At 46.2% G+C, this 24,236-nt stretch overlaps 6 protein-coding genes and 2 non-coding genes across 8 annotated transcripts; 3 read left to right on the plus strand and 5 right to left on the minus strand.

Annotated features, from left to right (window-relative positions):
* Positions 1 to 92: 92 nt before the first annotated feature.
* On the minus strand, positions 93 to 1,901 carry B0H65DRAFT_521413 (uncharacterized protein; the record flags this gene model as incomplete). The annotated part of the gene is made up of 2 exons (XM_062828749.1): positions 1,588 to 1,901; positions 93 to 1,469 (listed from the first exon to the last, which is right to left on the minus strand). Exons 1-2 carry the CDS (start codon positions 1,879 to 1,881, stop codon positions 93 to 95), a joined length of 1,671 nt encoding a protein of 556 aa, XP_062682490.1. The 5' UTR covers positions 1,882 to 1,901.
* A 1,733-nt stretch (positions 1,902 to 3,634) lies between these two features.
* Positions 3,635 to 3,716, plus strand: B0H65DRAFT_t150. Its single transcript has one exon. It is a non-coding gene; the product is annotated as a tRNA-Ser (tRNA).
* Positions 3,717 to 4,120: 404 nt separating this feature from the next.
* Positions 4,121 to 5,909, minus strand: B0H65DRAFT_148390 (voltage-dependent anion channel-domain-containing protein). Its single transcript, XM_062821039.1, has 2 exons — positions 5,449 to 5,909; positions 4,121 to 5,367 (listed from the first exon to the last, which is right to left on the minus strand). Exons 1-2 carry the CDS (start codon positions 5,745 to 5,747, stop codon positions 4,200 to 4,202), a joined length of 1,467 nt encoding a protein of 488 aa, XP_062682491.1. The 5' UTR covers positions 5,748 to 5,909; the 3' UTR covers positions 4,121 to 4,199.
* A 3,468-nt stretch (positions 5,910 to 9,377) lies between these two features.
* B0H65DRAFT_148385 (uncharacterized protein) lies at positions 9,378 to 10,460 on the minus strand. Its single transcript, XM_062821038.1, has one exon. The coding sequence runs from the start codon at positions 10,231 to 10,233 to the stop codon at positions 9,640 to 9,642; it is 594 nt and encodes a 197-aa protein (XP_062682492.1). The 5' UTR covers positions 10,234 to 10,460; the 3' UTR covers positions 9,378 to 9,639.
* A 1,408-nt stretch (positions 10,461 to 11,868) lies between these two features.
* B0H65DRAFT_460404 (uncharacterized protein) lies at positions 11,869 to 12,924 on the minus strand. Its single transcript, XM_062826529.1, has one exon. It carries the CDS (start codon positions 12,544 to 12,546, stop codon positions 12,001 to 12,003), a length of 546 nt encoding a protein of 181 aa, XP_062682493.1. The 5' UTR covers positions 12,547 to 12,924; the 3' UTR covers positions 11,869 to 12,000.
* Positions 12,925 to 15,605: 2,681 nt separating this feature from the next.
* Positions 15,606 to 16,539, plus strand: B0H65DRAFT_148452 (uncharacterized protein). The gene is made up of 3 exons (XM_062821040.1): positions 15,606 to 15,982; positions 16,048 to 16,266; positions 16,333 to 16,539. The coding sequence occupies exons 1-3, from the start codon at positions 15,758 to 15,760 to the stop codon at positions 16,450 to 16,452; spliced, it is 564 nt and encodes a 187-aa protein (XP_062682494.1). The 5' UTR covers positions 15,606 to 15,757; the 3' UTR covers positions 16,453 to 16,539.
* A 251-nt stretch (positions 16,540 to 16,790) lies between these two features.
* Positions 16,791 to 16,883, minus strand: B0H65DRAFT_t224. Its single transcript has one exon. It is a non-coding gene; the product is annotated as a tRNA-Asp (tRNA).
* A 219-nt stretch (positions 16,884 to 17,102) lies between these two features.
* On the plus strand, positions 17,103 to 17,735 carry B0H65DRAFT_441053 (uncharacterized protein; the record flags this gene model as incomplete). The annotated part of the gene is made up of 2 exons (XM_062825499.1): positions 17,103 to 17,200; positions 17,504 to 17,735. 2 exons carry the CDS (start codon positions 17,103 to 17,105, stop codon positions 17,733 to 17,735), a joined length of 330 nt encoding a protein of 109 aa, XP_062682495.1.
* Between the last annotated feature and the right edge of the window lie 6,501 nt (positions 17,736 to 24,236).

A 24,236-nucleotide genomic window follows, 5' to 3' on the forward strand; every position in this document is an offset into this window, starting at 1 on the left:
AATCACACCGGGTATCCTGTGACATGACGGAAAGACAGCGCTGTTGAACACCCCAAACACCAAGCTGACAACGAACCACCTTTTTGCTGACATCACCTCCTTCCCATTGACTCCTTGGTCCCATCATCATCATCATCACCCCATGGTCTCATAGCATGAACATTTGCCAAGTCGGCATCGCTCCCCTGGCCCTTGGTTGGGTACGAAGGCCATTCCGACATTCTTTTTTGCGTATCCGGAGGGGTTGGTGACCTCTGATCATATGCAATGGTCACCTCCCTCTCCTTCACAATCTTTCCCGGCGGTGGCGGGTCCATAACCACATGCACCACCGTACCAACACCGCCATGGCTTTCACCACTGACACTTGGTTGATGCACCACCGTGTCACTTTCCCCTCCGAACCCTCCCGCAGTCCCAAAACCAACGCTGAAAGCACTGCTCAACCTGATACTCAATCTCCTCATCATCACCGCCGGCCTCCCATTACCATGCCCGCCAGTTTCAGCAGCATGAACATGATGCACATGCACAACAGGTCCATGTCCATGTCCATTTCCAGCCTCCTCGTCTTTCATGTTTCTTCCATTGCTGCTGCTTCTGCTCCCCCTCGTCAAACTCAAACTCCCAAACAATGAGCCCCTCCTTTTACTCCGTCCCGTCCGGTTAGTAGTGACAGTCGTACTACTCCTCCCCGTCCCCTGCGTCCGTTTGGTGCCGGCATACATCTGATCGCTCTGTTGATTCTCGAGACTATCCAAATTGTAGAATTCGGCAGGAGGTGGCGGGCGTGGTCCACCTCTATGTTCCCTCAACAAGGCCCTCAAAATCGGAATGCTCGCAGCCATGATGGTAATCGCCGACTCGGCGATGCCCAAAATGACCAGGTTCGTGCTCGCAAAGGTGAAGTCCGAGTCGCGGATGGCGGGGAGTTCGGTAGCCTTAATAATGCTGGTCACACCAGCGAAGACGCCCATGGACATGGCGACCAAGACGCCGAATTTTTCTTTTTTGTTCATGGTACCAAGAATCCAGATGATTTTCCACGGCAACACAGCGAGGACGATATCCATCGCGCCCGAATAGACAGCCGTGAACATGTTATAGTGGATCTGAATAGCTTTGTCCATGCACTTGCCAGCTATAAACGGCTGCCAGATTTTCGGGATCGGATCGCATTGGCCCCATGTTAATGCCACGGCTACTCCTAGACTTAAATTGACGGAGATCATGATGAACCAGATTAGGAAGCGGATCCAGCTGTCTTGGGAGATGCGGAGGACGGTGATGGCGAAGGAGGTTTTGGACCACAAAGCGGCGAGGATGGAGAAGGTGCCTGCGAAGTTGGTTATGAGGAGGTAGTGGTTTAGGACTGGGATAGAGTTGTCGGGGTTGAAGAGGGAAGTGGGGAGGGCGAAGCCGAGGGTTGTGGAGTAGGTTATCAAGGCGGAGGAGGTTGTTAGGGAGATCTGGGGGTTGTTAGTGTTTTCTTCTCTTTTTCGGGGGGGTTTTGTTTTAAATGGGAAGGGGAAGGGAAGGGAAAGGGGGTAGAAAGGGGTTGGCTGATGAGGATGAAGGACAACATACCCATGATATAATCAGAACATGATCATCCCACCACAGTCCACGTCCTCGATACTTCTTGCAGTAGATGCGCAACCCCAAAAACAAGGCCGCGAGGACAGTCAGGAACCAGCAGCTAAAGTTGACTTGCGCGACCCTAGACCTGTGATAATCTTCTTCTGGGATCACCTTCGCGGTGCCATTGGTGTTGGTATCGTTATCTGCCCTTCCCTCCAGATGGATGACCACGGCGTTAACAGCATGGTGAACAGCCGCTTTGATGAAAGGAGAAGCGGCTGCTCCTACTGTTGAGGCCATGGGGTTGATGTTGTGGTGTTGATGATGTTGTGCTTATACAGCTGATGTCGGTAACAAAATGGTAAAGGATCCGGGGTTAGGAAGGGTGGGGATTGGTGAATCCTTTTTTTTTTTCTCTCAGGCCTCCATATCTGTCCAGAAACAAACCTGGAAGCCTTCATGTGGAATGCGACGCTGGTTTTTTTTTTTTTTTTTATGTGACTGATGTTGCCGCCGAATGTGAAGGAGAAGGGTTCATACGGCAATGTCTCCCTTCCGAAGGAGCTCCCTAATCTGGGTTGGGGTGCTTCAACTTCCAAGGCTCATTCTCAGGGTGACTATCCCAAACATGGAATGGAATTCGCTTTAAAAAGCCTAAGGGGGCGCTAAACACGCGGACTGACCCCCTCCGAACCCTCTTCCCCCGCAATTGACGGCACCCCTGAAATCAACCAAAACAAACGTGAGCTGGGCCGGATACCGGCAAACGAACCCCTGAAGCCGCGAACAGCCCCTCCACTTTCCGCCACATCCCGGACCGGTCTATTGGGACAGGAACCAAAGTGGTAATCTCCTCGCCAACATGGAACACAACGCCTAACCTTCAACCAAAAGTCCTCCACTAGCCAGAAAGCAAAGTCGTGAACCTTCAACGGCTTCGAGGCATCGATCGGCGCCATGTCTTAGCGTCTCAGCAACTGTCAAGATCGTCACCCAACCCAGCCAATAACCCCCTACCCCTACCCTGGGCTGTCAAAACTCACCTCAACGAAAACCTTATTCAACTCCAAAAACGCAATATGCTTCCCCAAACACTCATACTTCCCATTCCCAAAGATCAAGTGCAGGTGTTGCAGCCGCGGCCGCGGTATTGAACCCGCCTTGCCCGCTCCGTGCCGCCCCGGAAAGCTTCTCTAGCGGCTGGTGGGTATCACCGAGTCTGTTGTACGTAAATCCCATCTTATCTGGTGACCGAAGGGTGGTGGTTGTGGTCCTTTGGTAGGCAGTATTCCATAGAGGAAGGTTGAAGATCACGACTCTGGTCATGTCGAGGTGAAGATTTGCTTCAAATAGGTAGTCCCTGTGAAGCTTGTGAACAGCTCTACGCTAGTTGGACTTCAGGGGTATCGACTGGAGCCTTGGTGCTTCTAGTGCTTCGAGAGTTCATGAATTCCGTGATGCCAAGACGCGCGTACGTCTGACCTTGCGATGGGTGAAGAAAGTGATCCATTGTGCTATTCAATCCTTTGGAGTCGTGAAGAAGGTGTTGGAGAGAGAAATGGAGGTTGGAAAAACGGCAAGCATGGATTGACAGGAGATAGAAGTTTGGTGTTGAAGGAAGAAATTTGAAGAACAACGGGAGGAGGAACCACAACCCTCCAATTTCCAATTGGCCACTAAAACACCCCTGTAACCACGAAACTTTCCTGCATTCTCAGGCTTTTTTAGCATCTTCTATCTCCACCGCGGTCAGGAACGATGAACGCCGTGAACTGTCCCAACGGACGATGATCGACAAAGGGACTTCGAGACCGAGAACTCCTCGGACAATTACATAACTACCTCGAATACAAAGGATCGAGGGGTGTTCAATGTCGAATCAGTGACCAAAAGCCTTACTGAAATCCCTACAAAGAAAAGGGAAAGAAGAAGAGTAATAAAGGATAGTAAAAGGAACAAGACGAGGGTTAAATGTCCATACCGAAATTGTAAGCCGAGGTGGGGCCCCCTACATAAGCACAAGGTCCAAGCCCAACTTTCAACAAAATCACTAGGCGTGGTGGCAGAGTGGTCTAATGCGCAAGACTAGAAATCTTGTTCCTTCGGGAGCGTCTGTTCAAATCAGGCCCACGTCGCACGAATGACCATTGAAAAACTTCTTTTTTCGCTTTTTTTGCGTCTCATATGCTCGCGATATGTCATTTTATATTTCCTGTTTCATTTTCCTTTTAATTTTTCTTTTTTTTATGATACATGTGCATGTGCATTGCATACATGTATCGTACACTTGAAACCCTGTTGTCCTATCAAATATCGTTTGTTCGATTCAACCCTATAGAAGTCCCAGATACCAAGTCCCGAGTCTCCAAACCTGAGCCTTTTGTCTGTCCGTCTTTTCATGCCGAGTCTAACCCCGAGTCCTCTAAACCCAAGTCTTTGATGAAGCAGAACAACCCTTGAACTCCGTGCTATGCCGGTCCCAGGACCCAAATCCCAACCATGTCGTGAATAATGAACCGTATCATAATTCGTAAGTCGTAAAACCCAAGATTCCAGCTCTTAGTCTCCACCTCTTCTTACACGACCTGAACAGAAAAGGACTCTTCTCCTCGAGATGCCTAAGAATCCTCATCATGCCCCGGCCACACAATCTCCCTCTTCACCACCGCCCTAACACAGCGATACCCTATAAACGCCCACGCTAGAACCAGTGCCACCGTCATCCCGCTTGCCATCCACAACACCCCCTCACTTCCCAAGCCCGTCCCAATCTTGATAGTGACGATGGTAAACCCGACATTCGGAAATACCATGCTCCACCAACTCAAATGAAACCTCTTATCCTGCATGCCCGCCACGCAGCCCGCCACAGCCGACACGAAAAACCAGAACCCAAGGCCCCAGAGGAAAACACCTAGCCAGATAGCACCCAACTTGACTCCCGCCGCCAGGGTAGCCATGTCGCCCACTCCCGTCAAGATGGCGACCCGGGACTCCTGAAGTTGCGAGAAGACGCGGGGAATATCGGACGCCATAGAAATGACCGCCGCCCCCGTAAAGCTCGGCGGTCCCACGGCGATGAACATACCCGGTCTCTGCGCGGGTAATCCGAACGCCATCAGTCTGCTCAAGTAAGAACTGAAGAAGAAGAAGCTGACCAACAGTCCCAGTCCTTGGGCAGCCAGTCCGGCGCAAATCATGGCTATCGCCGATTCGGGTGGCTGCGTTTTGGAGAATGAGCCGGCAAGCGTTCCTATCAGCATGACGGGGAAGATGGGCAGCACCCAGGCGGGGGTGATGGTTGTGAGCGAGAGGCGACGCTCGGCTTTGACGGTGAAGAGCAAGTGGTATTGGATTACGGACACCAGGAAGGTGAGGGCGGAGAAGAACCAGAAGGCGATGCAGAGGAAGGTGGCGAAGGTGGGGAGGGAGGCGGAGGCGGCGTGGGAGTCGTCCGGTTCTGCTGAGGGGGTGCTGTTGCTGCCGAGGCCGGGGAATTGGTAGGAAATGTCGCCGTCAAAGATGAAGATGCGGGCGTACTCGGCTACGTTGCAGAGGATGGCGGCGATGGAGAGGAAGAAGGTCGGGACGAAGAGGGCTTCGTTGGGCCGGGTGAAGGCGCGGCGGAAGGTCGACTTGTAGAGGACGAAGCGGAGGGTGATGGAGGCGGTGATCACCAAGAAGAAGAGAAGGTCCAGGAGAAAGATGACGAGGCCGATGGTGGAGAGACCGCGGAAGCGGTGGGGGGTGATGGCTAGGACCAAAGAGACACCGCTGGTTGAAAGTCTGTTGGTGATGTTAGTGGGTGTTGTTCATGTTGTTTACATGTGAGATGATTACTCATCAAGGTGAAGAGGATGAACTTACGTGACGGTGTACCAAGCAAAGGTAAAGTGCATCAGCCTCTTCCTCCACGGGATACTAGGCTGGAGAACAGTCGGAATCCTCTCGAGGAGATGTCTAGGCTCCGGGAGATTGGCATCGTCTGTGTCGGTGTCGACGCCATTGGGTGGTGTTGTTGTGTCGGTGGCCTCAAGCTTGAGGGGCACCGTAGAGTTGTCGTTCACAGTCGTGACGGTTGAGTTGGAGGGGACCGATTGGTGACCTGTGCCTCTTGCTGACTCGTGCGTCGGCGCGGGCTGGTAATCCTGGACGTCGGTTGCCATGATGGGCGATAGCAATGTTGGTGATGATGCTTGATGATGATATTGTTGGATATTGATGATGAAAACAAAGGAAGCAAGTCTTAAGCGGTTGGGCTGATGACCTCGATGTGTAAGCTCAGTCCTGTGCTGGATGTGGTTTTGGGAAGAGTTGGAGGGACAGGAACAGGTCGGCTCGACGCCCTGATATGTCGGCTATGCGATCCAAGCGACCGTTCAACATGGACGATGGCGACGGTCGATATCCAGTCGTTGTAAACATCTTGCAGGTGTTGGTACCCACTTAGGGCCACTGTTCAGGGTGAAGTACGACTCTGTTCATGAGCAATCAGAGCTGTTCATGAACAACGTGTCGGCGCCGGGTATGGAGATATTGTGTCCGGGCAACCAAACAAACGGCCGATGGCGGTTGAAGTGGCGATGCACCTTCACTCAGGGGAAAGTGCAACCATAGCTGTACACGAACAATCGGTTGCGTTGCAGTAGTGATTCGAACAATCATCCCGTGCAGAAGCCTCATCAAGGCCCAACGATGGATGGCTTGTCTTAGCATCGCGTGTCACTTGTCAGATTTCGTCCCTGATAAGGCCCTTGGGTCTCGACCTGTCACCTCATCGACGATATGCGCCTTGGACTCGGGCCAGAAATATCAACTCACCGCATTTCCAGCTCCTTGTCCGTTAGTCAATGATACCTGGTTCCAGTATCTCGGCATAGGCCCGATGAGGCCATGTCTCTCTCGCACCCGACAGAACGGGTGATGTCGTCGCTGAAATGCACCGTTCGAGTCTCGGTATTCGGTAGCTGCCGAAACCTCCCAATCGCGCGTCTAACACCTCAGCGCCTCGAACAATGTCGCACAAAAAGATTGTACTAGAAGTGGGAATCCCATATCAATGGCAGATATAAAACTTGGAGACCGACCTCGACCCGTCATCATCACCTTATTTTGCGGTCCGTTGTCAAATTGTCATCCGGAATACGACCGAAGAGACGAATGAAATGGAAGAAGGAAAAAGTTTCTGCATGGCCCAGAATTGACACGAATTGGTTGGTTAGAGGTCCAGGGGGGGGCGATCCACTAACGGCCCACTGCGTGGCAGCTGCGTGGTCCCTGTAAGCATAAAAACCGCCCGAACGGAACCTTATTTTGAGACATCAGTCGCTCCACCACCTCAGCAGCAGATCCTCTTGGCGCCAAGGATTGGTGATGACTTCGTTTTCTTCCCGACAGAAGTTTTAGCTGGCATTGACTCACCTATTTGAGGAAAGTGTATTGAAGGTGTTTTTGGCGAGTTAGGAGAGATTAACAAATGTACAGTAGCACCGTACCACGCCGGCCTCCGGTCAATCACTGTTCACCACATCGTGGTTGCTCGTGCTCGAGTCCCGAACGCTGATGTGCAATAACCCTAACCCCAGGCCTTTTCGTTATTTGATGCGTCCATCTTAACACTCGACGTTTGCAACTGTTGTCGACATGTCTTCTACAATTGTTCTCACTTGGTGATCTAGACCGGTCAATGAAAAACCGAGTTTATGTCGCAAGATACAACATCGACCCGAGACACACATTTATTGGTCACCACCTCCAGCTCTTCTGCAGGTACACGACCTCCCCCTTCCTTTCCCCACACTCCTCCACCCTCCTTCCCCGGACTTCCCTCCGTTCGTCCTCCACGTGGCCTCGTTTCAGAACATCCCAAACACCCTCGGATTCTAGCCATCCCATCCCATTCCGCATCCAATTCCTCGGGCCCGAGTCCGACAATGCCCCCTCCGAGTGGCTCCCCTTGGCTCCTCTTGGCGTTGTTCATGAGCTTTAGAACAAAGAAAATGAACAACCCAAAACTGCCCAGGCTCCATTCCACACGATCCACGCACGATGGCGCAAAGCCTCGTCGGCGACCTAAACAACTTGAAGAACCCCGAGCCGCTGGGACGGCCTGCAAATGTGGGACGGGACGGTAAGTTCCATCTCAAGACCTTCCACGTGGGTTTTTAGTTCTGCTTGTGGAGCAGTGGAGGTGGCGAGCAACGACCCCCACGAGCTCAATCAAGCAACTTCAAGCCTTCAATCTGATCGAGGCAACTCGCTTCAATCTTCTGCTTTCATCAGAGAAGAACGTAGTTAAGCGATGCGGCGATGGACGGCACGGTAAGTTCCATCTCGATTCACACCTACACTACACTTCTTCACAACTTCCTTCCTTTGCCATGTGGCATGTGGCGGGTGGCTTATGAAATGGAATGGTGTGCACGCGATCAAGCTGTCCATCCTATCTTGGAGCTGGGAACTGCTCTGCTTCGATCCCAACCTAACTCACGACGCCACGACACGACACGACACGGCACATACAGGGTGGAATCCACTCCTCTACCTGTCTGCCATCCATCTCACAACCATATTCTACAAAGCCCACGGTGCCGAGCACGACGACTCCATGGTAAACCCACCCAACTTCAGTCCCCCCCTTCAACCCGCTTCCGTCCTCAATTTCCTCGCCATTCCTTTCATCAGGGTTTCGATGACCCATTCGAACCTTCTGATTCGTCTGAGCTTCCTCTGTTGATCGTGCTAGGTAAGTCATGGTCTATCAGCACAAGATCCACTGACAAGACCGGGCAAAGGGGTCTAGATGCTTTGGCGCGGGGAACCTTGCTCATGTAGCTATTTTAGGGTCCAACACAAAGATTGACTGGGTGTCGGTGGAATGTTTGCATTTCTAGGCCCTGGGTTGAGCTTGATCCCGGTCAACTACCGGATGCAGGGTGCCATCTCCAGGTCCGGCGGCTAGAGTCTTTGTTCCCGACGCAATGACCCGTCAGGGTGTTCAGGGGTGTTGGCGCAAGGGAAGAGGAAGGGTCCAACACTTCGATTTGACCTACCTTTGAAGATGGGAGGTTCCAGAAGGGGGCGATAGGAAGGGAGTGAATGCGATGTATTGAGCTATGAAGGTCTGTGAACGTCGGTGCGATGTACGAGCGAAGTATTCACGTGCAAGTAAACGATGAGCAAGTCCAAGCGACGAGGCAAATCAATCTGTAGCACGAATGTAGCGCTGTGATCCCAAGTTCAATTGCTCCAGGCAATGCTACCTCCCTCTACAAGCAGTGATACCATAGTACACCTCGACCGGACATGCCGCCAGTGTCAGTCCCAATCCCAGTGAACGACCGTAAACCGTCCATCCATCGTCCCAAGGAAACCCACCCGGCACCGGCTTGCAACGCTCATCCTGTAAATAACAAAAGCAACGCCCCATATAAACTCCTGTAACCCGTTCCAAGTATGCAAAGTGCTCCTTTAAACCCGTGGTATCATGTGGACAAACAAGAGTGAGAGAGAGAGAGAAGAGCCGAGAGGGCATAGACTATTACCCGCCCAAAGAAAAAAAGCCCGCAATGCACCGTTTGAATGCTCATCAAGGGAAACGACTGTGCCATGTACCTAAACAGGGTACTCCATCTTGTGCGCCCTGTAACAGGGTCGATGAGCGCGGGTAGGGTCCGATCGCCAGGACCGGAGGATTATGGGTATCGATTGTTATGCGGCCCATCGCCCTTCGTGACCATATAGCCAAGGTACCTATTGTCCGTACATTCTGAGTCCGGAGATAAGGGAAACGGCGACGAGTCGAGGATCTGTATAAAGGTGCTTGCTTCGGTGTCGAATTAGGTCAAGGCGAGCGTAGGGGAGCCGAGGTCGGCGATGCAGTGTAACCGACAGTGTCTTGGGCGATTCTTGTTGAGGCTCGGTACCATTGGATAGTCTGTGATGTGCGCCGATCCTGTGTCGCACAAGATGTGTTGCGCAAGCATGCGCTGTGTGACATCCACTATTATGGCAGAGCCGAGGTGTTATCGCCAGGAAACAACGAGAGTACTGCGTTGTTTAATGCTTAATTTCGCCCGTCTTCTTGGTGGTATGATGGGTATGAGCGACATGTGTGTGATGGACGGTATGATGTTGATTGTGGTGATAGTGTTGCGGTTGATGATGGGTGTGTTGGTGTTGATGTTGATGATGGTCGTCGAACCTTACGCGGTCGCGCTGTCGGCCTCGAATCTCCTCTTCGTCCTCGATACTAGAGCTCAGTCGTCTGCGATCCTCCTCGTACCATGCGCTCAAAGGTTTGCCACCAAACATGAGATCGTCGTCCTCGATAACGGTGGCTACCGTCCATGCGTTGCTGCTTCCAAGCTCTACCTCGTCGACCGTTGGGTCTGGGACGTGGAGGTTAGGAACAAGCATGTAAGACTGGTTGACCCGGCCCGCCGGTGAGCCCTGTGGTGAAGACATGGTGTGTGATGTGTGTTGTGTATAGTAGGTAGATCGTGGTGTTTGTTCAATGGTTGTGGTGGTTGTTGTGATGCTAACTCGTCCCCTGCTTGAGCATTCGGTAAGCAAGTGCTCGCTGTGACTTGAGGTTGTTGTTGGTATTGGGTTTGTGGTTGAAGGTGAGGAAGAGTCTGGTTTCGAGATCATATATGACTTGTTGTAGTTGTTGTAGGTCTAAGTTGTTGGGTATGGGTGGTGAGAGATAAACCCAATACGAAAAAGGGAGATGTCGAAGTTAATATATCAAAGACAACGGGTTGCCTTTTCAGGTATGTGGGTCTCGGTTGTTGGCTTGCCGTGGAGGTGACACACGAACCGGACATCAATCTTTCGGGGTCGGGACCGTGTTGGTGTATATCCGTATCCCTTTTAGGTCCAGTCGCCTCAACTCCGTATTCTGGACCAATGTCTCAAGTGCAAATCGACAATCGCGATATACCGGAGATTCCTCCAAAGATCTGAAGCGAAAAAAAGATGAAGCAAGGCGAGAACAAGCAAACAAGCGGGCGATCGGGCGAAATGGGCAGGCTGACGGGCAAGATATAGCTGTTGGCGGCCTGCTGGATATGGGACGGGTGGCTGACGAGCTGAGTGCTGAGTGATGTCTGACTTGTACCTCAGCGGGGATTGCAGCTGTGCAAAACGCGGGGCAGTGGCCGGATGTAGTGCGGGATATCGTAACCGTTCGGTCAGCTCTCGCGGTCAAGACGAGTGCCTGGTGAGTCGCGCGGGGTACCTGCTGCTATGTCGAGAGCAGATGACAAGGAGAGCCCGGTCGGGTGTCGTGGCTGGTTTTAAATCGAATATTCTTCGTTGTCGATTCTTGTTTTTCTTTTCCACATCGGCCAGGGCCTGAGTCGTGGGACAGATCGGATGGGCGCAATGTTATATACAAGTCCAAAAGTAATCTGAGACAGTCGAGGCAGGTGCCGTAGTTAAGTATCGATACTGAGTATTGTAGCCGAGTGGAAATGTGATGGGACAAGATTCCCGTCAAATGGAGTACCTCTGTACTTTATATCCCCGTCGGTTCCGTTTCCAATCCTGTGTTCTCCAGGCGAAAAAAGGAACAGGAAAGAGCAGGCAAGAAGCCCAGCGAAGAGAAAAAGGCCAAGGTACAACTTCGATGACGTTTTTGGTGGAAAGCGCTGCTCTTGGAAGTTGGCCCTTCCTTGCACAGCGGCCTCCCTCCCAAATTCGGTACCTGATTGACCCCGCCAGCGATGTGTTCGGCTGTTCGGCACCCCTGGTTTTAGTGGGTTTCTAGCGCCACGACGCCCAAAAGTGGAAGTCGCGGCCGGGTCGCGGCTTGTCTGTCGGCGCAGTGGGGGATCCTGGGGATGTCCACTTTTGCGCCCCGGATTCGCAATCGCACCGGGCCCCCGCGCCTGGAATATCGTTCGCTCTCGTTCGCTCTCGTTCGCTCTCCAACTTTCGGGCAAAGATCCGAGCTTCCCTGTTTTGAACTTGTGTGCAGAGGCAACCCTGTCAGGCCTGCTGTTTTGCTTTTTGCAACGCGGGTTGAATCGCAACTGAATGAAAATCAGGGTTCAACTTTTCAGGGTCTCGTAGCCGGACGGCAGACTTTGTGTATCGGCCCGGGGAGGGATCTCCGGTTGCAGTGGTTGGTCAGTGTTGATGACGATGCGACTGATCAGCGTTTCTTGGCCTGTGATCCCCTTTTTGCTGCCTTTTCCTCGCAGACAAAAGTCGTGATAATGCTGACCGCAACTTGTGGAAAAGGCGAATATGTCTTCTGAGGTGACACGAAGGGTCGAGTTTGGCTGACTACTGCTGACGGTTATAGTACACTGCGATTTGCACAAGAACGAGGACCAGAACCAAAGTTGGATCCCGGGAAGTGGAGTTATGTGTGGCTTTCTAGACCTCATGGTACTTGGTGGCTATCATGCCTTATCCACTCGTTTGCCTTTCGACCTTCCAGATTGCAAACCAATGTCCGACTCTAAACGATAAACTTGCAAATAACAGGAAACTCGACAGAAACACCCGGTCAGGCATCTGAATCGTCGCCATCTTGACCTTCCCCTTCCTGCTTCGTGTCGTCTCAGGTTCCTCGGGAGCCGCACAAGCGAGTAATCGGTAGGGCTTGGCGGGGCCACCTGGTGACAACACCATGACCACCACTATCAGCATCACCGTACACAAAGCCAGTGCATTTATATCGAGATGTGATCTTTTCCTTGTTTCGACCCAACAGATCTCCGTTGTCGGCGGCGATTTCACAAGTGAGTTGGCCATAAGGCTTTGCAACTGTGCAAGTTCAACTCCCGGACGGAGTGCCACGACACTCAGAGCCAGCCGAGGTCGACAAGAGGCCAACACATTCCGCCACAAGACACAAGTTTTGATAGGGCTGAGATGTGTGCAAATCTCTTGACTGACTGGGATATAGTGTAGCGTGTAAGCTGACAAACTCAAAGAGGTAACGATGGACATGAGGATGACCTTTGCATTCGAGTGTAACGTGTGCGCCTTGTGCCTTCCATCCTGCCCTCCAACAACCTGTGATCATCAGGAAGGACCGCGAATTGGAGAGAAGCGGCCCCGAGATTCGTTCAAGGTCCCGTCGGGTATTTTCCATCCCGTCCAGTCAGTCCTTTGTCAGTGCCTGTGTTCATCGATTTCATCAGCAGCCAAGAAGGGTGGCTTCTGGAATTCCCATCTTTGACCGGTTTTGGATGCACGGCCATCATGGTGGTCACCGTCAGCATCGTCTGGTTACTAACGTTGAATTTGATGAAAGATGACAAGTCGCCTCTTAACAACTCGGCTTAGAGAAATATCGCAATTGCGACTCGAAGCAAAAGTCCAAGCCTTCAGAGTCAAAATGATAAGACAGACCGGGAAGGAACACATTCACATGCCCTCCCAGGCCCTGTCCACTTGACACCGGTTTCAGGGGTCAGAGCCCCCACGAGCCCCCCCAAAATGACAAAATGCGGGGGATGACCCATCACAGCCCACCCCTTCTTTGCTCCTTCCCCCGTTCTATCCGTTCCACGAGATCGCCTTCCGTTCCCACCATTTTCACAGTCCTTCAACCACATGCAAAGTCTTTCTGCTCCTTTGCGATTTTCGCCTCTTTCTGGCATCCACAAATCAATCATCAGGCTTATAACCAGTCAGTGCACGATCCGAATAATCCGTGCGAGCGAGGTCCAACGGTCTTTGCTTAGGCCTCGGATAGGCGATGGGTTCGGTGTCTTCCCCTTCCTCCATCAATCTTCTTCCAGATTTGCTATCTCCGCCTTGGAAATATCACAGACGCCCTTGACGACATTATCACCCATTTCGACATGGGAACTTACAGCTGGGGCCGGGGAGTATGAGGCTCTTGTGAACCGGGAATCTCGCATCTCTGGATATCTGATTCAACCTTCATCCCAATCCTGATTTCAACATCTGGGCACCTCATGCATTCCCAATTTATCACCTCCCTCTTCGGAGCATCATGAATCTTGCCGTGTCGCTGCCGTTCATGCCGTGAAGTGCGGCCGATGATCTGATGCCTTCCGAATGTGGAGTCCCGCTGTCCCGGGAGACCTTGGATGACGTCATGAGGCCCATGCCCTAACCCTGGGCCGGACTCGAGGCAAGGAAACGGGAGTCATGCGAATGACTTCGAGATGTTTCTCGGTTGTGAAGATGGGGAGTCCAGTGAAGATTCTCCACGATATACAGTGTTGATTCCTACACTTTGACTCGTTTCAAACATCTCGAAATAACGTCGTTGCATGGCCCAGCAAATCCGTGCAAGTCGCATGGCTGTGTGCTTTTCTGTGTGCTTTTCTTCCTTTAGGGTTAGGGGCAAAGGTTGGTGATACCTACAACAACATCCGAAATGGAAGGGGCTGCTGAGAGAGATGATGAATATCTGGATTGAAGGAGGAACGGGCACTTAGCAGTCTCTCTCAATCAATCCAGAGCCGGAGTTGTTCCATTTTTGTGCTTTTGTGCGAAAATTTCCGAACTTGATCCAGAACACCCATAGTCACCGTCATCATTGCCATCGCCATCTACATCGGCCAACCACTTCGTTCGTGAAGAATCAACTGATAAGATCACAGTTCCCAACAGAGCGCAAACCACTTCATCTTCTCTCAGTTCATCATCCTTCATTATCGCAAAACCATTCTGACGGTTCTATCTTAGCCCAGCCACCATCGCTCAGCATTCCCAACAAGGAAAGGCATCTCACACCACCACCACCAGCTGAACCAACCAAAATTCTGGATAAGGGGTAGCTGAACACCATGAAGGAGCGCCACCAGCACCAAAGATGCATCGTCAACACTCCGCTGCGACCATACCACGCTAACTACAGGAGGATCTATAAGGTTCTGGCCCAAAAGCTTAACCAAAAGCTTAGCTTGACACACTAACAACATGCTCGAGATGACAAGGCTCTGGCACCTCGCTTAGAGAATTTGGACCGGGAACCGGGGATGTCAAACCTCGGGAGGAGGGAGGGGAGCTGAACATCAGGAAAGAAGAGGACGAGAGGTTTAAGTGGTAAGCAGTCGCTAATGTTCTCTTCCTCCCGATAGCACTCACCTCTTTAACCCGATGAAATTCTAAGCCTTGACATCGAAAGCAGCGAAATACCCTTCCGCAAACTCCTCAACTCCCTCGCCCAAGAGCTCCAGTCTGGCCTTCAAGGTGCAGCTGGTGACAACGGTGTAAATGGCTACGGCTTCGGCGGATATGGTGGGTTTGGAGGTTACGGCGGCGGCGGCGGAGGTGGAGGAGGAGGCAACCCTTTCTCCCCTCTCCATTTACTACCTCCTCAGCGTCCTCCATTCCCCAAACCAACGTCCCTTGTCCTCGCCAGCAAGCCCAGGCCGGGTTCCAAGACTGGATCGGCCTTCCTGATCCTCGCTACGCCAATTTCAACATCTGTCCGTCTTGCTACAACTCGGTCGTCCGTCCCACTCCCTATGTTCGATCTTTCGTGACCAAGGGACCTCCTCCCAACCCCGCGGTACCGATACGATGCGACATGTCCCGGTTCTGGGTCAAGGTGGCCGGCATGGTGCTCTTGACGATGAACAATGACGGTCGGTTGGGGGTCGATTTTCTGGCGAGAGTCGCTGCTCTGGCCAGTCCCACACCAGGCCCGAATGGACAAGGAGGGCAAACAGCATGCCCCAATGCTGAACTCAGATCTGAAGCGGAGCAGCTTGTTGTGGTTGATACTGCACGAGACCAACAAAGACGGACGTGGTACACTCTGTTTGAACCGCAGACCAGAGCGCAGTTGCTTCCTGGGTGGAACATCTGCGGCAGCTGTGCTGTCAACGTGATGACTTGCTGTCCTGCAGTCGCTGGCGGGTTCATGCCCATTCAGCCGCCTCCCGGCCAAGGAGGAGGCAGGATGACTTGTGCACTAGTGCCCTCTGAGCACTACGACGATCCGAGAACAATGGCGATACTGCAGCAGATTGCAAGGTGTGCGGTGACCTCGGGGTTCATGAGAAGACCGGACATGACTGCGTTGGTTGACTAGTTGAGGGCCAACTTGCCGCCTCCAAGGGGGCCGGGTGTTGGCACTTCTCAAGAAGTGCCGGGTGCGTTGGGGGGCGCTCCTCCTCCACCTAATGGCCTCTACCCTAGGAACTATCCGTCCACGACGCTTCGGTGCCATACCATGCAAGGATTGTTCGACTTTACGGTGTGTGAGCAGTGTTACAAGGAGGTGATTGAGCCTGAAGTCCGTCAGGGTGTCGAGCTAGCAAGGAGATTGGATCAAGCCCCTGCGGTGGTGGGCGGTCCTGGGTTCACTTGTCAGCTGTACTCTGAACGGATGAGGAGGGTTTGGAAGGAGGCAGTGAGTATGGGAGAGCAAATGGGTTTGGAGCATTTGAGGGCCAAAGTGAGTCTTCTTCCGTCACTTCTCTTATCCCTGACCGCAGTTAGCTGACAAGACGTCTTGAACAGGTAACCGAGCGAAAAGCCAAAGAGCGAGAACTCCAGATGAAGACGGCCCAGCTCCAACAGCAAGCTGCTTCCCTGCGCATACAGGCTCAAACACAAGAACACCTGGCTATCAATGCCATGCGGGTCTCCTTGAGTGCGGCTAGCAACAACATTATGCTGGCTGGAATAGGTGCTGGTAAGAGGATTGATGCGAATCATATTTTGGTGCCTAGTGGTCAGGTAAGCTCTTTTTCGGCTTCCGTTTCTCGGTGTCTTGTGCCATGTGCTGAAGGGATGGAACTATAGGCCGACTTGAGCCAAACGACGCAGCTCAACAACCAGGCGGCTATGTTGAAGGTGCAGGCAGGTCAGGTGGAGGATCAGGCACGGATGGCGCAGGAGGAGTGGAGGAGGTTTTGGGAGTAAGAAGTGTTGGTGAATGAGAGGCCGTATTCAATCACCCTGTGCTTAAGTTTCCCAACGCCAACAGATTGACTGCAAAAAAGACAAAGGGCGAAAAGAGCATCTTCGGCGGATCTCGTCACCGTTAAATAGTTCGAAGATGGTTTCAGTTTCGGCGAACTTGAATCCATGTTTGCACTACCTAGAATTTAGAGAGTGCATTTGAGTTGAACATGATTCCTGCAGAAAGGGAAAAACAAATCGAATCCACGCCAGATAAAAAACAAAAGCACAAAAGCAAAGGGTCAATCAAGTTTGTGAAAAGGAACGAGTAGAAAAAAAGTCAAAAAGAAATTGATGGTCTCTCCCGCCGGGAATTGAACCCGGGTCTCGAGCGAATCGAACTGATGTTCAAGCTTGACAAGCTCACATACTGACCACTATACTACGGAAGATGTACAACTGTTAATCTGCTGTCGTAGTTGGTTGGTGGTTTGAGTTTGCTGGTGGCGTTATATCCCCCATTTCAAACGCATCCATCTCAACAGACTACTTTTTCTTTCTTACACCCTTCGGCGGTGACGACAATTCGATCATTAGGAAGTTCTGACATAGGAAGTTAACTGCGGTATAAAGCTTGATTTTTTTTTGGAGCTCCACAATGCACACGATTCATGTCTTTACGGTTCTGTATCTCTGGTCTCTGCGCAAGTGAAGTTGCCCGACCACGCTCATCGACATCGTCTGGCAGTTTGGCTGGGTGGGCGACGAAGTTAGTGCGGTAGAGAGGACGTATTTCACGACTCGTGAATTCTTCCTCTTCTTTCTTCCTGGAACAACTTCTTTCAACATCAAGTCATTACCTTCATGGTCACCAACCACCCGGTTAATCCTGTTGCCTTTGGACTCGCTTCACTGTTTCGTCTTCCGTGACCTGAAAACCGACCTTCTTAAACACTTCGTTTTTCCCACCTTGTTCTGTTCTCAGCATGCACAATGCACATAACTGGCCATGCCAGAAACACTGGGACTTTCAAAGTTGGATCAGCGACGGATTTTCTTATTTCTTCAACAGGATCGGTCTCTTTGAGCTGGAAACGGTCATTACTTGTGTCATCATGGCAGGGATCCTGGGATACATGCGGGTAAGATCTCAACAAGTGATGGAGAGAAGTTGGAATTCTTCAAGCGCGGGTTTGAATGGAATAGGAGATATTCCTTTGAACGCAGTCATTACCTGTTATCTCTGGGTCAAAGTGGGTATGCAGCTTTGGCAAATTCGAATTCGTCTGTTGCCTCAAAACTGATTTCGCATCGTTTAACGAAAACGGTAGTTATAGAGTACAGATTTGGTCTTCGTAGAGTGCAACCTACTTTTTTATACTAATTAAGCCCAGCCGCCCAGCCCAGCCGCCAGAAGCGCGCCGTACCAGTATATTACTGCCTAACCGCCGCCGTCGTCGCGCGCCCTCTATTAATGATAAGTAGTCTTATATAATTGAATAAAGCTATTACAAAACTGTACTTTAATATTAAGTAACTGTTTATAGTGATTATTTATTATCTTTATTATTATTTGGTATAATATCTTCAACCTCGTAGTATTTATTAATATACTTCGCCCGCCCGCCCACTGTATATCGTGTATTCGCTTAAGTAAGTTAGACTTCTAACCTAACCAACTAAAATAACTAGCGTTAACGGGATTTAACTAAAATCGCTAGTAAAATACCTTTAAATCCAATTCGAATAATTATTCCCGAATAAAGTATAATTCCCCTCGTCGAATTTCAATCGCTATTAATCCGCCGCCGTCGATACGAGAAATTAAAAATGTAATTACTATAATCCCCTACCGAGCGCGCCGTCAAATAGCGGTCTCTAGTACTAAAGCTACTATTTATTATTAAGTTATTTAATAAGAAAAGCGAAGTATTCGAAACTCTTTTCGTATATTATTACTAGCGCGGCTTGATTATTATATAAATGGAGTTTATTATTAATAAAAAGAAGGACTGTACAACGCCTATACAATATAATTTCCGCTATAACCGTAGCGGCGTATATAAATTAACGGGTTAAAGTATTTATAATATTAGTTCGTAGGTAATTAATTGCCTATACTAAATAAAGGTTATATTATGTAAAAAGGAAGGGAGGAAGTAGTTCGGTAAAGAAATAAATATAAAATATAATTATTATTATAACGTTAAAAATTTGCCCGCCAACTTTAATTGTTGTCGTTAAGTACGTATTGGCTACGAAAAGTCTATTCTCACCGTAATCGAAAGGTTATTTAATATTGCTAAAATATTATTACGATAGATATTTTACTACTTTAGTAGCACCCTTAATAACTTCGATAGCGATAGCGAAGCTAATATCCGACAAATTAATAGTGATAATCTAATTGCTAATTTACGTAATTGAAAGTTTATTTTTATGGTATAAGAGGTTTTAAACCTTTAGAAATAATTTTATAAGAAGAAGTATAGTCCCTTTACTTCTATTAAAATATTTATCGATATATTAGAACGGTATAAAGACGAATATAGCGTCTGTTATTTCGTTAATTATAATAAAGAAAGGATTCCTAATTAATAATACGTACGTCGCGTATTTTAGACCTTCAAGTAATATATAGAAATATAGACGAATTTTCTATATATTATATTAATTAATAATATATATAAAATAAATAATTATAATTATTAAAGTTTAATACTTTTTATACCCTTTTTATTATTACCCTTATAAATCTATAAGAGTCTAAGTTAATTCCCTTTTTTTTTCTTTATAAATATAAATTAATTATTTTAACCTCCCCCTCTTAAATATAATTAATATTAATACCCTAAGTCATAATTTCAACTTTATGTTTAATTTATCGAATAGCGAAATATAAAAATATTTCGAATAGTATTTTAACTACCTTAAAAACCTCTAAGGGGATATACTAAGCCCCGCTATCTTTATTACCGACTTTTATAAAGGATTTAAAAAGGCGGCTATTATAATATACCCCGGCGTATAATACTAACTCTATATATAGTATATTATAAAAAGCGTAAATTATTATATTAAAAGGAAATAAATTTAGCCGGGTCCGCTAAATCCGCGTAATAATAATAAATTAATTCCCAACCTTACTTAATTAAATCTCCCGTCAACGTACAGGGATTTAAATAGTAATAGCTTTAATCTTCTATTATATAAAGGCCTTGAGTAGGAAGACGAGAAGGTTGCCAGTAACGTCGACGAAAACTTTAGTAAAAACGATTCGGATAAGGAAAATAATACCGCTATTATAAACTATTTAATAGAAGAGTAGGAGGAGGAAGTTCGTATAAGAATTATTGAAGGAAACGCCGTTAGAATAGACTGCCCGCGTATTATACTACTAATTCGCCCGCGTATTATATTAGAGTATAATTCTTACTAACAATTCTATAAAGATATATATAAGGGTTTTTAAAATGCTTAAAAGCGGGTTATATACGCTAATAACGAAAGTTACTATAAAAGGGCATAGTAATTATTAATTAATAGATTTCTATAGTAAATTCGTATATATTTAATATTTTCTTCTATTTCCCCCGTTTTTGTAATATATTATATACCTTTTTCGCTTATTAACTTTTATTATAATATTTATCCTTTACTTAAAGAAGTATTATCGTTGGACTTAATATATATATTATATAATAATTATATGATTATAACAGATTTACGGGTCTATACTATACTATGCCAGTATAGGAATATATATATGGGTAATATATACTATAAATATATGCCCTATATTTTTGGCTGAATTTATTCAATTTTATTCGATTAAATATTCGTGGTTGAAATTCTACCTTATAAAACCCTAACCCTCGTAGAGGATGCATGGGTGGCCTGTACGGGTGGCTTAGACCGCACTGGGCGGCCCAGAATAGAATTGTGGCATATACGGTACGAAAATGACCAGGGTAGACAAGGACCTTTGTTGACAAAGGAACCCTTTGTTCTTTCAACCTCGAAAACCTTTCGACTTCGGAAATAGATTTCTTAGTCTATTTTTGACGTACGAGACCGAAGGAACTATTTCTGGATTCCTCGGAAGACAAGAAATTCAACAGTACAGTCGGATTGTTCACAGGTTAAACAGAGGGCTCAGAAAATCTATAAGAAGGAAGGTTCCTTCGAAAGAAAAGGGATTCTAGATAGTTAGACATCACTTAACGATATCTCTACCAATATACAACCTTTCTACATAAACCACATACCATTCTACTCTATTTTGAATGCTCTAGTCAACTCAATTAGTCGATTCTTCGTAACGCATTAACTCGTCGATCGATCCCTTCAACAATTATATATTATAAATTAACGAATTTAATAATTACGTTATTTCGAAGCTTAGAAACTATAGTATTACAATAACCAACCGTATAGAATTTACTTATAGAATTATCAAACGCTTCTTTAAGAATCTTTTCGTCTCTTTTAATTAATTATATAATTAAATCTATTCTATTTATACTATTTAAAAGGATTAGTTTATAATCGAATCGAAAAAGGTATGCTAAACCTTCTTATATAAATATAAGAGGGTTAAATTCTTTACTAAGCTACTATTACGAATTTTATCTTTCCCCTTCAAATTAATATAGTAATAATATTATTATGTATATAACGATTAGATTAAAGACCCAAGGTAAATACTATATACTTATTATACGAAACAATTCACAACGTAGTATAAATTACCCTATAAATACCTAATATTGGAATTATTATAACGAATGCTATAAAAGGGGTTAATTATTAGCGACGTCGATAAATATTAATAATTAATTTTAAATAGGAGCAATAGGTTAGACGAGGTTTAATAACGTAATTATAGTATTTAAAACCCGATTCCCTTACTTAATCGCTAATAATTAATTTTTATACCTAACTCTAATTTAAAGGATTATTTACGTAGAGTACCGATACATAAGGTATTAAACCCGGAGGTTTATAAAACTAGCAAATTCAAAGTCGGTCGATTATATAATTAGCCCGCTTAATAGCCCGCTACCCATATTGACCGTAATTAGTATAATAACCGCCGTATATTATTTTATAACGAAGAGCCCCGCTAATTAATATAGTAAAATACTTAAAAAGGAAGGAGGAAAGGAAATATATATGACGGCGCTGGCGTACTGGGCCTGGGTGCCGTACACGAGGTGGCTGTCGGAATGAGGTACATGGAGGTTTCTGGGCATGATATAGACTAGGGGATACACTTCATTCAATTGGCTATACTAAGACTAAGTGTAGGGTGGATCCTAGCACGTATAGTATTTATCCTGTAGGTAAAGGGGATACAAGTGAAGGGATTGGCTATTAGCGACCCGTATATGGGTCCCGCTATCGCTTATATAATTAAAGTATTTATTCGGGTTTGTACGTATATATTTAATTCTCTTCCTCTTTTTTCCTCCTTACTTAAAATCTTCTATTATAAATAAAATCTTAATTTTGCCTTCGACTTTCTTATATTATACATTTATATTATTTTTAGCTCTCCTATCCCGACCCTAAGTAAGAGGAGGATATAGTTATTAAACCGAAGCCTAAAAATAAAAAGAAGGTTGTTATCAATAATAAGATTACCTTTAAACGTAAGTTTATTAATTTTATTATTAAAGAAAATGTGCACGTTATAATCCGTTTTAACGAAGAATAGTATAATGCCTTCTATTTTAATAAAGAACGCTTCCGTAGTAAATTTACCCTCCTTTGTAAGAAGTCCCTATACTATATATATTATTAATTTAAATTACCCAACGAAGTTTTAACCGATACTATAATTAAGAATATTAATAGCGAAGACCAGGAGATATCCTTTGACTTATTTACCGAGTATATTATTTAGATCGTAGAGGACCCTAAAAATTTCAACGTCCGCTTTATTCGGAAGGATATTACCTTCGATTTAAAGTAGAAGATAAAAGAATTCGCGGAGTTATTTATTCGCAATTCTATCCCCTACGTCCCCTTCTAATCTCTCTTGCCCTTATCGAATTTCCTTATTTCCGATTATTTAAATAAAGAAAAATTTACCGAATTATACAATAAGGACCCTTAGGTTATATTTTAGGAGATTATGTTATTATTAATTATAAGTATAATTTATACTAAATAAATATTTGAATTGTATTGCTTCGTTTCCTTCTTTAATATTAAATTAAAGACTATTTACAATTAGGTCCCTATTTTAACTGATAAATACAAGTAGGGATAATTTGCTTCTAAGCCCAGTTCTACTGACCCCACTATAGTCTAATACTTAAAGAACTCTTTTATCGAGAAAGACGATATTATTAAGGGTTTAAAAGATATTATTACTTACTTATCTATTAGTAAAAGAGTCTTTAAAAAGAATAAGAATAAAAATAAAGAAACGGTCGTTTTTAATATCGAACGCGACGTTAGTAAGGCCCTTATCCATTTATTTATTCGTTTTTCGACTCTTCTCCCCAATAATAATAACTGCAGTAATAAGTTTTATAGCTGTTTAATTAAGTAAATTAATTCCCTTAAATATTATAATTAAAATAAAGTAGATAATATTCCTTTCGAAGTATAGTACGATTTAATTTAAAATAAGTTTGAAATTAATACTGATTATTATCCAACGGACTATAATAAATTCATTTAAATTAAAAATCGCTTAGTAGGCTACGCATATTATAATTTAATATTATACTTTTATAATACTTACCCAAACTAGATCGTTATTTATTTAAATTTAATAATTTACTTATAGTATTAATATTACGATTCTAATTCAAAAGAGAACGTTCTTATAAATTTTATTAAATTAAAAATAAAAGATAATAATAATTTCGACTTTTTTAAGAATAAATTTATTGGAATAGTTGGCGAGTCCTAACGTTTTAAGATTAAATAGAAGTACGAACTGTTCCAACGCCTTCCGGGTAAATATAAGAAATAGATAGGCGTAAAATATTACAACCCTTCTGTAAGAGGACAAGTCCAACCCAGTTGGGCAACCGACTTGGGGGAAGACTTATCACTCGCGGGTAGACTTATAAGCAAGTCAAACCCTACTAAGCAAGTCAGACTTAGCCGGCAAGTCCAAGTCTTCGACTCTGATTTAAAGTAAGCTCAAGTTAGGCAAATTTAAACCTGTAAGTCGGACTCGGAGAATCCGCTCCTATATAATTAATTTTCTTCCTTTATTATCAAAATCATAATCATCTTTCAGATCTACTAATTAAACTTACGTAACCTTTCTATATTTTACATATAGTATACTAATAACAATTTGAAACCTATTACTAATTTTATCCTTCGTTTAAATTTACGGACCGCCGACCCATATTTAGTGGCCTAGCCCCGTATTTACTTTACCTAATTATTACCTTTACATCGTTAACTAACCCTACCTTTAGTATATTAGATTTAATTAATTACGCTATCCAAAGGGACCTCCGCTATATATTCGACTTCATCGATACGAATCCGAATAGTAAATAGTATTAAATTATATCGGACTGTCATCGGGCTAGTGCCCGTGGCTGAAATGCCTGGCAATCTTGCCAGGCGAGTGCTCCACTCTCGCGGCAGGCAACATTGGCCTGTGCGTGCGCACGTCTCTTCTTTAGGACAGCCGGCCAGACTGCCCAGAGGGCGTCCCTTTCTTCCCTTCTCTCTTCATAGAACCTTATCGATTCTTTTGGCCAGCATCTGTGTCAACTATGCTGTACCCCTTACACGGACTAAAATAAATAGCGTTTTAAATTTCT

The sequence above is a fragment of the Neurospora tetraspora genome (genome assembly GCF_033439725.1).
Source record: "Neurospora tetraspora strain CBS 560.94 chromosome Unknown B0H65scaffold_3, whole genome shotgun sequence".
Lineage (NCBI taxonomy): Eukaryota > Fungi > Ascomycota > Sordariomycetes > Sordariales > Sordariaceae > Neurospora > Neurospora tetraspora.

Coding starts and splice junctions, on each gene's coding strand:
- B0H65DRAFT_148390 (XM_062821039.1), bottom strand. CDS start 5,747: ATGGCAACCGACGTCCAGGATTACCAGCCCGCGCCGACGCACGAGTCA. Junction 5,368..5,448: donor TTTGCTTGGTACACCGTCAC/GTAAGTTCATCC, acceptor CATCACCAACAG/ACTTTCAACCAGCGGTGTCT.
- B0H65DRAFT_148385 (XM_062821038.1), bottom strand. CDS start 10,233: ATGATCTCGAAACCAGACTCTTCCTCACCTTCAACCACAAACCCAATA.
- B0H65DRAFT_460404 (XM_062826529.1), bottom strand. CDS start 12,546: ATGTCCATCGTTACCTCTTTGAGTTTGTCAGCTTACACGCTACACTAT.
- B0H65DRAFT_148452 (XM_062821040.1), top strand. CDS start 15,758: ATGCAAGGATTGTTCGACTTTACGGTGTGTGAGCAGTGTTACAAGGAG. Junction 15,983..16,047: donor TGGAGCATTTGAGGGCCAAA/GTGAGTCTTCTT, acceptor CGTCTTGAACAG/GTAACCGAGCGAAAAGCCAA. Junction 16,267..16,332: donor TTTTGGTGCCTAGTGGTCAG/GTAAGCTCTTTT, acceptor ATGGAACTATAG/GCCGACTTGAGCCAAACGAC.